General features: G+C 31.1%; 1 protein-coding gene across 2 annotated transcripts in view; it reads right to left on the bottom strand.

The window, feature by feature from the left end:
* Positions 1-1,164, bottom strand: part of LOC110018982 (ribonuclease H2 subunit B) — a 54,437-nt gene extending 53,273 nt beyond the window's left edge. For both annotated transcript variants that reach the window (XM_020716494.1, XM_020716493.1), the window contains exons 1-2: positions 1,022-1,164; positions 740-820 (exon numbers count right to left, since the gene is read on the bottom strand). In XM_020716494.1, coding sequence (XP_020572153.1) covers positions 740-820; positions 1,022-1,070 — 130 coding nt within the window. In that variant the 5' untranslated portion in view covers positions 1,071-1,164. The remainder of the gene's footprint in view (positions 1-739; positions 821-1,021) is intronic.
* Between the last annotated feature and the right edge of the window lie 11,603 nt (positions 1,165-12,767).

The following is a 12,767-nucleotide window of genomic DNA, read 5'->3' as shown; positions in this document are numbered from 1 at the left end:
CAAATTTAGAAAAAATATCAAAATTAAAGAATCATTTCAGTCTTACACTAAAATTATCCAATAAGAAGGTGATTTTTATGCTGTCAACTAATGAAAAATTATAAAGAGATGGAAATAGATTTCACATGACTTTATTAATGCTATGCACCACATAGTTATTTTCGTAAGTGTTGTCTAGCATTAAAAACAATAGTGGAGTAACCAAAGAATTCTAAATAAAAGTAAAATTAAATCAAGGATCAACGTTAAGACCGTATCATTTTAATTTGGTCAAGAAAATACTCATAAAAGAAGTAAAAAATGAGATACAATGGCATGTAAGAAATTGAGAACATTTAAAAACAAGGCGCACCCTTATCTTAGCTTTATGGGCTGAGGGTCTTCTATGAGATTTTATCAAAAAAAAAAAAAAAGGACAAGTGATCCTTCCTAATGTTAAAACAACTTCTTTTATTCATCACACAAAGTAAAACATGTAGCAGCCTAAGATTTGTTTCTACTTTCTCGGACATGTTCGAACGAGCCACACAAATCATTAAGTATATTAAACAAGGCGTAGCCTTATCTTAGCAAACTGCGTGCAACTAAAGCCATTGATACAATTTCGATTTATAGCACCCTGATGGAAAACGAGAGGGATAACCATGGCAAGAACACGCAATTAGAAATTTTGGATACCAGGCAGTTCTACCTAGAAATGAACATCGAAACCAGATAACAAATTCAAAGAAATATATACCTGATTTTGGATGAATCAAAGACAAAATGCATCCTTCGCCGCTTCTATTTTCATTTTGATTTACATCTTGTGTGGCTTTCACTGCAACAAAGATAAAAAAATACAGCCACTGATGATCAACATTGACCAATAAATCCAAGTTGACCGATCGGACAAACCCTAAATAGAACATTAACGCTAAAACATAGACCAATACAAGAACAACGAGACGCAGCAAAGAGAGTAATAACGATAACGGCTTGAAAGAAAGGATACAGTTATATTAAAATGGCTGAAGTTTACCGGGACAGATCACGAGACGTGGCTCCTTCATTCCATCGTACCACGCCATGGACAGTCAGTCTCAGTACTCCTGACTGCGGGGACGAGGGTTCCCGCTTCTTTCACCCGGACAAATATTACATGAGTACTACTGACTATGGGTTTGAAATATTAGAGTGTGTTATGGGAATATTTTATCTATATTATTTATAAAAATTATATATTATTTGAGTATTATATAGTGTTATTCGATTATTTTGAGGTGTTAATGAAATATTTCATGTCATTATTTGATTTAGGGCTATGTTATTTGTCCATATTAGTGGAATAACATAGCCCAAATCAAGTAATGTGGGGGAATATTTCAATAACACTTCAGCAAAAAATCAAGTAACGTGATGGAATATTTCAATAACACTGCAAAATAATTGAATAACATCATATAATACTCGAATAAGATATCATTTTTACAAATAACTCAAATGGAATATTTATGTAACACAACTGAATATTCAAATCCGAACATAGCTTTACGTTAGGAGTCCTGATGTAATATTTTTTCCTAATATTCATGTAACACAACCGAATATTCAAATTTGAACATAGCTCTACCTTAGGAGTCCTTATATAATATTTTTTCCTCTTCACTCAGTGCCAACCCCTTTCAAAGGAGCCGACAATAAAACTTTATGATTCTACATAGATTTACTATAATATCCTTCAATGTCTATATATTTACGTATAAACTTTGTTAGATAGATAGATAGATAGATAGATAGATAATATAAGGCGCAATAAAATTATTGGACATCAAAATTTATAAAACTTATGTTGATGTAGTCATGTATCAACTCATAAAATTGGTATATTTTTAATTTATAGAAAATGAATAAATAATCATTTCATTTGTGAAAAATAAATGCAATAAATTAATAGTGCATTTGAATTAGGTTTGAGTTGTTCAATTAAGTAAAAAATAAATACAAATTATTATATTTTTCTTATGTTTAACTTGAAACAAGATAAAATCAATGCGAAAGCCGCTAGTGGGTAATAGTGGTAAACATTGGAAACTGATCAACAACAATGATGGGCCACAATGGCTTGTAATTGCAGCGATCGAACATGATGGTTGTTATCGTAGCTCGTGCAATTATTCAGAAAATGACTGATTTGGTCTATTTATAAATACATCGATTTTGAACTAAATGGTGGATTCCAAATTTGGCAATATGTTACACAACAATCCATTTTTTTATTCAACAAAATGCCAAGTTTTGAAACCATCACGTTTCATTTATAATACATTGATAATGCGTGCAACTAAAAGGTCCCTAAAAGATTTTAATATTGTTTAAAATGAATTGATGACTAATTTTATGATATTGTAAATCAATTAAAGGTTATGTAGTTTATAATATATGCATGGCTACTAATAATTATGATTTTAGGTTACCATCCTATAGTTATAAAAAAACTAATTAGATTGATCAATGTGTAGATTTTTAAAAGTAAATATCAATCATCTTAATTTTATATTTGTTGAATCATGATTTGTCTGTGAATCACACTCTAACAAATAGAACTTAAGAAGGAATGAGGGAGAGAGAAAGGAGTGAGCAATCATCAACAATAAAACATACTGTCTATCCTCTTTTTCTCATAAAATGATCTCTCTATTTATAGGAGAGAGGATACAATATAAAGGTATTACATTTTTACCCCTACATTAATGGAATATGTAAGTCTATCTTTCGGCTGCTTTCTAGCTCGACGGGTTGGGCTACTATGACTTCGGCTCAATAAAATCGCTACACTCGGCTAAGCTGAAGGTGTTAATGAAATATTTCATGTCATTATTTGATTTAGGGCTATGTTATTTGTCCATATTAGTGGAATAACATAGCCCAAATCAAGTAATGTGGGGGAATATTTCAATAACACTTCAGCAAAAAATCAAGTAACGTGATGGAATATTTCAATAACACTGCAAAATAATTGAATAACATCATATAATACTCGAATAAGATATCATTTTTACAAATAACTCAAATGAAATATTTATGTAACACAACTGAATATTCAAATCCGAACATAGCTCTACGTTAGGAGTCCTGATGTAATATTTTTTCCTAATATTCAAGTAACACAACTGAAGATTCAAATTCGAACATAGTTCTACCTTAGAAGTCCTGATGTAATATTTTTTCCTCTTTACTCAGTGCCAACCCCTTTCAAAGGAGCAGACAATAAAACTTTATAATTCTACATAGATTTACTATAATATCCTTCAATGTCTATATATTTACGTATAAACTTTGTTAGATAGATAGATAGATAGATAGATAGATAATATAAGGCGCAATAAAATTATTGGACATCAAAATTTATAAAACTTATGTTGATGTAGTCATGTATCAACTCATAAAATTGGTATATTTTTAATTTATAGAAAATGAATAAATAATCATTTCATTTGTGAAAAATAAATGCAATAAATTAATAGTGCATTTGAATTAGGTTTGAGTTGTTCAATTAAGTAAAAAATAAATACAAATTATTATATTTTTCTTATGTTTAACTTGAAACAAGATAAAATCAATGCGAAAGCCGCTAGTGGGTAATAGTGGTAAACATTGGAAACTGATCAACAACAATGATGGGCCACAATGGCTTGTAATTGCAGCGATCGAACATGATGGTTGTTATCGTAGCTCGTGCAATTATTCAGAAAATGACTGATTTGGTCTATTTATAAATACATCGATTTTGAACTAAATGGTGGATTCCAAATTTGGCAATATGTTACACAACAATCCATTTTTTTATTCAACAAAATGCCAAGTTTTGAAACCATCACGTTTCATTTATAATACATTGATAATGCGTGCAACCAAAAGGTCCCTAAAAGATTTTAATGTTGTTTAAAATGAATTGATGACTAATTTTATGACCTAAAATATTGTAAATCAATTAAAGGCTATGTAATTTATAATATATACATGGCTACTAATAATTATGATTTTAGGAGATGAATGAATGCTTTTTTTTATATTTCTTTTACCATCCTATAGTTATAACAAAACTAATTAGATTGATCAATGTGTATATTTTTAAAACTAAATATCAATCATCTTAATTTTATATTCGTTGAATCATGATTTGTCTGTGAATTACACTCTAAGGAATAGAACTTAAAAAAGAATGAGAGAGAGAGAGAGAGGGGGGGGTGAGCAATCATCAACGATAAAACATATTGTCTAACATCTTTTTCTCATAAAATGATATTTCTATTTATAGGAGAGATAATACAATATAAAGGTATTATATTTTTACCCCTACTTTAATTGAAGATGTAAGTGTATCTTTTGGCTGCTTTCTAGCTCGACGGGTTGGGCTGCTATGACCTCGGCTCAATAAAATCGCTACACTCGGCTAAGCTGAGTCGGCGTTGCCAGCCAACTAAGTTGATTTGCTCCATGCCGGCAATATTTTAATATTCTATCATAAAAATTTTGAGATAACTTGTTTATCCCTTAGAAAGGGTTGAGAATTTCTATTTATATTTCTTAGGGAGGATTGACGTGCATGAAAGTCTTCAATAATTGTTGGGGTCCAAATTCATTTTCTTCAATTCACTATTACGAGGCTAATGAAGTGCTGCACATCATTGTTTTGGCGATTGTCTCATTAAAACCATGTTAAGCTGCCAGCTTTCCTAGCTTTATATATATATATAGAAGTTCAGATATAGAGGTAACATATAAATCTTTCTATATTTATAACACTTTGATGTTATGAACCAATGCATAAAAATGTGTTTCTGATGATATTTCTGATGTGATGTTAAATTTTTTAGTGTTATGAATGTAAACAATGAAGTTCAGGCGTCAGACATGCAAATACATCTGAATTATGTGGCATGTATGTAAATGCCGCTGAAAGATAATGTGGCTCCGAGTCATCATCTTAATGAAGTAATCTTATCCTCTAATCAATGGGCCACAAATTAAAATAAATAGCTGTTAAACCAACTGGATTGATAGCACAGTCAGTTCTCTTCATTAGGCCCATTATGATTTGGACATACTGCTAACCATAAAAGACAACGTCCGCCATTAACTTTTCTAGAAGAGCTCCTTGATGACCAATTTTAAATCAAAAGTTTTATGAACTAGTCCTTGAGGGGGATATTTGCAATAAATTTTATTTTGGAATTTTTGAGATGGCTAAATCAGAGTTCACTTTAATATATGTAAATAAATTTATACAATTGGAGTTTCAAAAAGGCCCTTGACGAAAAGTTTCAATTTTCATTTACTCTGTAGTCGTCTAACCGATTAGAGTCTGTACTTGAGATCGAACAAGCCTCTTTTATCTTTTGAACTATTTTTGACAGATGACTTTTTTTTTTCCAAGAGATTGAAATATTTTTTATAAAATTGGTTAGACTTTTTCACAATAATTTTGGATGATCTCGAATCAATGATAACATATATCACAAAAATTATATTTTTCAAGAAGCAGTCAAAATTTTAACTCAGAGCAATCGATGCAATTAGTCGTGGTAATAAGATGTACATATTTGAAAAAATATTAGCGTAATACCATCACCCAGCCAGTTCTTATCGAAGCTGCGTAGGATGGCTGAGTAGGTCGACATTGAGAAAACATCCTCTGACTCAGAATCTGAAAATGAATTCAAGAGTTGTAATAGATATATAACATTTTAGAATAAACGAGTTTGAATAGTTACTCAAATCCTTCGAGAATTCCTACAAGCTATCATTAGAGCATCAATTCCTGCACATCCATGTTATATTGTGGTGTACACATCTCACATAACATCTACACCATAACCTTATGTTTTAGTTATATTACTGGAGGCAGCCCATTTATATCTTGATTTTTCTCTAAATAGAACCTTGTTACAATAATTGTACTTTCCAATTATCATCATAACCTAACCTGAACCATCATAAAACCAATATAATAAACATCATCTTGCTATAAAACACTATAGCTTAGCCTTCATCATAGTCGTCTCCAACATGACATGCATCACAGCTCTAAGATTGTGGTGTGTGCATCTCACATAACATCTACACCATAACCTTATGTTATAGTTATATTACTAGGGGCAGCCCATTTATATCTTGATTTTTCTCTAAATAGAACCTTGTTACAATAATTGTACTTTCCAATTATCATCATAACCTAACCTGAACCATCATAAAACCAATATAATAAACATCATCTTGCTATAAAACACTATAGCTTAGCCTTCATCATAGTCATCTCCAACATGACATGCATCACAGCTCTAAGATTGTGGTGTGCGCATCTCACATAACATCTACACCATAACCTTATGTTATAGTTATATTACTAGGGGCAGCCCATTTATATCTTGATTTTTCTCTAAATAGAACCTTGTTACAATAATTGTACTTTCCAATTATCATCATAACCTAACCTGAACCATCATAAAACCAATATAATAAACATCATCTTGCTATAAAACACTATAGCTTAGCCTTCATCATAGTCATCTCCAACATGACATGCATCACAGCTCTAAGATTGTGGTGTGTGCATCTCACATAACATCTACACCATAACCTTATGTTTTAGTTATATTACTGGAGGGAGCCCATTTATATCTTGATTTTTCTCTAAATAGAACCTTGTTACAATAATTGTACTTTCCAATTATCATCATAACCTAACCTGAACCATCATAAAACCAATATAATAAACATCATCTTGCTATAAAACACTATAGCTTAGCCTTCATCATAGTCATCTCCAACATGACATGCATCACAGCTCTAAGATTGTGGTGTGCGCATCTCACATAACATCTACACCATAACCTTATGTTATAGTTATATTACTAGGGGCAGCCCATTTATATCTTGATTTTTCTCTAAATAGAACCTTGTTACAATAATTGTACTTTCCAATTATCATCATAACCTAACCTGAACCATCATAAAACCAATATAATAAACATCATCTTGCTATAAAACACTATAGCTTAGCCTTCATCATAGTCGTCTCCAACATGACATGCATCACAACTCTAATTAATGCTTAGTTGCCACAACATTAAAATATATATTGCATGTAAGTGGATCACTCTCATAACAATTTTCTACAAATAATGAAAGTTATTAAGCTATGCAAATCTCAAATGATTTTCCCCTCTCAAACTTTTTCAAATAAGAAAATCTTGAGTAGCTTTTGCTTTTGCTTGATTGTTTGTGTAAAAGATATAAAAAAAAATAACTAAGATCAATCTCTTACCCTACCAACTCAATTTTCCAAGCACATATACTAATTACATGTAATTATAGTGCTCATATGCTTAACTTTAAAGCACTTCTGCCACCATAGCATCATGATTTTAAGGACTTGTGCAAAAGAAAATCACTCAAAGAGAGATTATTCATTAACTTCTTTATTGGTCGTCACAAAACATTACATAAATGTTTTGTTAGTCATGCGGCACTTTGGAACCCTCACATTTGCGTATTTAACTCTTCAGCAAGCCAACAAATAGAATGCAAAAGAGCATTTACATAACATACCCCCCAACTCTTATGTATTTATGTTTTGTTTTTACATTATAATCATTCGCATCAAATAAAAAATATTACTATTTTAACTTTTAGAAATGGAAATACAGTTTTCCATGCATAGATAAGGCGGAGTATATGTAAAAATTGAATTTTAGAGATAAATATGTAATTACATATGAATTAAGTAGTATGCATGTGAATCTTACAATTTAAATTTGATTCATCGTTCCAAACAGAGTTTAAAATTGATAAACGTACTAACATTATTATTTTTAATTGAGCGACAATTTTTTTGAAAATATGAGCCCAAAAGAAGATATGTGTGATTCAAATTCACGAACTCACAATGAAAAACTGTACCCTCAACCATTATGTCACGAGTATGTGCGCATTGAGCAATAAATCTAGTAAAGCTAATGAAGCTCAAAACAAAAGCAATGTTTTTTTCTTAAATTAACGAGCAAACAAACTGAACACGAACATACTTCTTCATCTGAAGAGGTCAGTGTTTAAAATTAATTTCAAGTGCATATTTATTACTAAATTAATGAATATATCATATTGTATTGATAAATGTGACATGATTAATCACACACCATTCATTTTTATTGCGTTTATAAATGTTAATGGGGCACAAGTAACCTCTCTTTCCATTTTCTTGTACTAAACGACATGTTTATTGATTGTCTTTATTTATCTTTTGATGTCTATGTTTTGTAACTTTTCTCCTATCTCATTCAATCTATTTTACAAATTCTATCATAACAAACAAAAGTTTATGATGTAATATCACTGATTATATTTACATTTTAGGGGGAGACATAAATTTTTATCCATCCTATCGATTTCAGCACTAGAGTTTGCTTTTGTATATATAAACTTGAATAAAAAAATTATTATAATATTCTAATTTAAAAATCATCATAATAAAAAAAAAGTCATGGAAGATAAGAGAGCATTTGATATAAACAACATGGATTTTTAGATAAATTAGAGGAATATATATATATATATATACATATATATATATATAACTTATAGAGTTCATATATAGTATATATGAACTCTATAAGTATAACTTATAGAGTTCATATATTGTTGTTGTGTGAAGATAACTTATAGAGTTCATATATATAGTATATACAGTATATATAAATATATATATATATATATATATATATATATATATATATATTTTATTTTATTTTGAAAAAGTATGCTCATATTTTAATAAATTGATATTAAAATTTTTTGGTGTACTTGCTTTCCTCGAAAACTCCACATCTTGATGCAAATATTTTGATAATGTTCTTTGTTCGTATTTAAGGATAGATTGACAACTAATTATGGTATTCATAACCAGAACGAATCGAGTCGGCTAAATCGTGATCGGTCATTCAACCTGTTCTGTCCAAACTCAAAACCGTTTCTTCGTAAAACCTGGATTGAACTGACAAACTAATGAACCGATCCAGTTCTTAAATATACATTTAATTAAAAAATTGTGCTATTTTTAGTTTTTTTAATTTTGATCGAATGACTATTGTTGAATCTGAGATTGTTCGAGAAACACAACTAAGGAATGAAATGTTCTATTAAGAGGCAATTAAGAGAGAGAGCGAGTGAAGGAGAGTAGTAGACAAGCAAAAGGTGTCCCTTATCCATAATATGAACCCCTACTTACAGGCATAGGTCATAATATTACAAAAGTATATATTAGCCCCTAATCATTAACCTTTCAGGGGAGTTTTTTTTCTTAATTTACATGATTTTTTTCTTATAATAAAGCCCGGGACTTGTTCGATCGATAATGATTGATGTTCGTCTGGCAGGACTTGGTTCGATTGATTCATAGTCCAAAATGCTCTCCATCGAGCATTCTCAGAGCCGATGACTGTCTTGAAGGACTTCCTTTTGACATCTTCTGTCGATCGTTCGGTAAGATATTTTCTCTGACGTTGCTAATCTGGAAATGATTTTCTATTTCTATGTCTGATCGGTCTTACTTTCTTCTTGGGCCGCCCATCTGCTTTGAGATTCGTACGAACACGTTCTTATGTGTACATATTTAGTTCCCAGATTTTATTGTTCCTCGGAAGCTGTCTAGTACATGAGGACAAGAGAATTATTTGATAACGTATACATAAATGAATAAATAAATAAACGATATTACTGCAGTTGTATGTAAATGTTTCATTTTCTTCTAAAAAAATATGTTACTATCACAACATCATGTCACACACCATAATTGCAAGTAGCCAATTAAAAATATTAAAATTTTGGATTGAAACTGTTTTACAAATTCCATCAGAACAAACAACAGTTTATGATGTAATATCACTGATAATATTTACATTTTAGGGGGAGACATAATTTTTTTATCCATCCTATCCATTTCAGCACTAGAGCTTGCTTTTGTATATATAAACTTGAATAAAAAAAAAAGTATTAGAATATTCTAATTTAAAAATCATCATAATAAGAATATAAGTCATCGAAGATAAGAAAGCATTTAATATAAACAGCATGGATTTTCAGATAAATTAAAGGAAAATACACATTTTTTGTGTAATATACATGTCTTCCTTGAAAACTCCACATCTTGATGCAAATATTTTGATAATGTTCTTTGTTCGTATTTAAGGATAGATTGACAACTAATTATGGTATTCATAACCAGAACGAATCGAGTCGGCTAAATCGTGATCGGTCATTCAACCTGTTCTGTCCAAACTCAAAACCGTTTCTTCGTAAAACCTGGATTGAACTGACAAACTAATGAACCGATCCACGTCTTAAATATATGTTCAATTCAAAAACTGTACAATTTTAGCTTTTTAATTTTGACTGAATGAATATTGTTGAAACCGAAATTGTTTGGGAAACGCGCCCAATGAATTAAAGGGTCTATTAGGAGGCTATTAATAGAAAGAAAGAGAGAGTGTGAGTGAGTGAATGAGCAATAGTAGACAAGCAAAGGGTTTCCCTTATCCATAATATGGATCCCTATTTATAGGCATAGGTACCATTATTACAAAATACATATTAGTCCTCTAATTATTAACCTTTTAGGGGTTTTTTTTGTAATTTATAAGATTATTTGCATATAATAAAACCCGGGACTTATTCGATCGATAAAGATCATCGATCACTAGCAGGTCATGGTTCGATTTATTCATGGTCCGAAGGAGTGCTCCTCGTCAATCGTTTTGAAGGTTGATAATCGTCTTGAGGGGCTTCCTTTTGACATCTTTTTTCGATCGTTCGGTAAGGTATTTTCTATATCACTACTCACTTGGAAAAGTTCGCCTATTGCTACGTTCGATCGGTCATACTTCCTTCCCGGGTCGCCCATCTGTTTTGTGATTCGTGCAAACTCATTCTTATGTTTACATATTTTGTTATCTGATTCTCTTGCTCCTCAGAAGCTATCTGTATATGTGGACAAGAGAATTTTTTGATCATGTATATATTAGTAAATAAATAAATAAATATTAGTATTGCTTAATAATGGACTTCCATGGATTTACGTGCCCAAGCCATTATAAATAGGATTTGGGGCAAGAGAAGTACGTGCCACTTCAGTTCCTTTAGGTTCCTTTGTCTCGTGCCTTTCTCTGTATCTGTTTTTCACGAAGTCTAGTGAAGTAGTCCCACCTTTCGAGAAGAACGTGCTCCTCAAGACGATGAGTGACGTGCGAGCGTAAGCAACCACTTAGACTTGAAGGAAAATTTTTCAAGATAACTGTAAGACCTAAAATGCTGGTGCATAATGTTAGCCTCTAAAAGAGAAGCATAAAACAAAGTTTTGTGTTGCTGAGATGAGATTGGTGCATAATGTTAAGCATAAAACTAAGTTTTGTGTTGCTGAGGTGAGAATGCTTAGGTGGATGCGTGGCTCACACTTTGAGACTAAATGCGAAATGAATATACTCGTGATAGGATTGGTGTAGCTCCGGTGGTGAACAAGATTAGAGAGGGTCGTCTTAGACGATTTGGTCACATTAAACGTCGACCATCTGAAGATCTGGTTATGAAAGTAGATGTTTTAGATTCAACTTATGTTAAGAAAATATGAGCTAGACATGAAAAGAATTGGGCAAATTGTATAGAAAATGATCTTAATCTATTAAAATTAAATGAAAATATGACACTCAACCAGACCCGACGGAGAGAAAAATGATTCTTGTAGCCGACTCCAGTTAGTGGGATAAAAGGTTGTTCTTTTTCCGGTTCTTTTTCTTGGCATTTTCACAAATACCACTTAATTCCTATAAATTTTAATACATAACACCTACACTTTGCTTTTTACAATTATGCCACGAAAATCATTCATATTACATAAAAAATATCATCAATTGGAATAAAAAACACATTCCATTTGAAAGAAAAAACTTAAGAAATGGTGAAACGTTGTTTGGATCAAAATCTCTAGCGAGTCCGAATGTGCGTGCAATCAGTGGCAAAGCATGAAAATGAGAGATTTCGGCGTATGTTTGATATAATAAAATATTTTGGATGACTAACCAGCACCACTAGTATTGTCCGATAATTTTAACTTAATAATTGGCAGTTTAGTCAGTAGATTTTTAATCGAGAAAAGCTTACGTCTTCCATTTCCGATCACATTGAACCGTTGATTTACGAGTGAGCATAAACCGACAGAATCGACCGTTGGTGGACTCTCATAGTCCCTCAAAAAAATCATTTAACTAAAAACCTATAATTTATTTAGTTGAAAGACCCACATAAATGATTTCAAGTTCGTAACGCCGCTAAGCCGCTGGAAAAATATTCAAAAATTAACTCGAAATTTTGATGAGAATGATTTCAAATTTATAGAATTTGTTATATCATGAGTGCAATATAAATTTTGATTGATCACTCAATTTCTTATGATAGCATTCTAACCAAAATTCTTCATAAAAATGATTAAATTTTTAAACTAATTCAATTTTTAAATTGATTAATTGAATGAGAGTCGAGTTTCAAGACAAATTGTCGTTCCTCATATTAGATTTTGGCATATGTGCATATGATGCACACCAAGTGGATTCCTATCTATTAATATAAAAAGCAATTTGAGACCTTTATATAAACAAATCAATTTTAATAATTTATCTATCCATCCACCTACCTTGTTTTTGCTTTGCTCATTTTCATATTTACAAATGCTCCCTCTC

The sequence above is a fragment of the Phalaenopsis equestris genome, unplaced genomic scaffold (genome assembly GCF_001263595.1).
Source record: "Phalaenopsis equestris unplaced genomic scaffold, ASM126359v1 Scaffold000036, whole genome shotgun sequence".
Classification (NCBI taxonomy): Eukaryota; Viridiplantae; Streptophyta; class Magnoliopsida; order Asparagales; family Orchidaceae; genus Phalaenopsis; species Phalaenopsis equestris.
The sequence above is the reverse complement of the archived record's forward strand: the minus strand, read 5'-3'. Positions and strand labels throughout refer to the sequence as shown.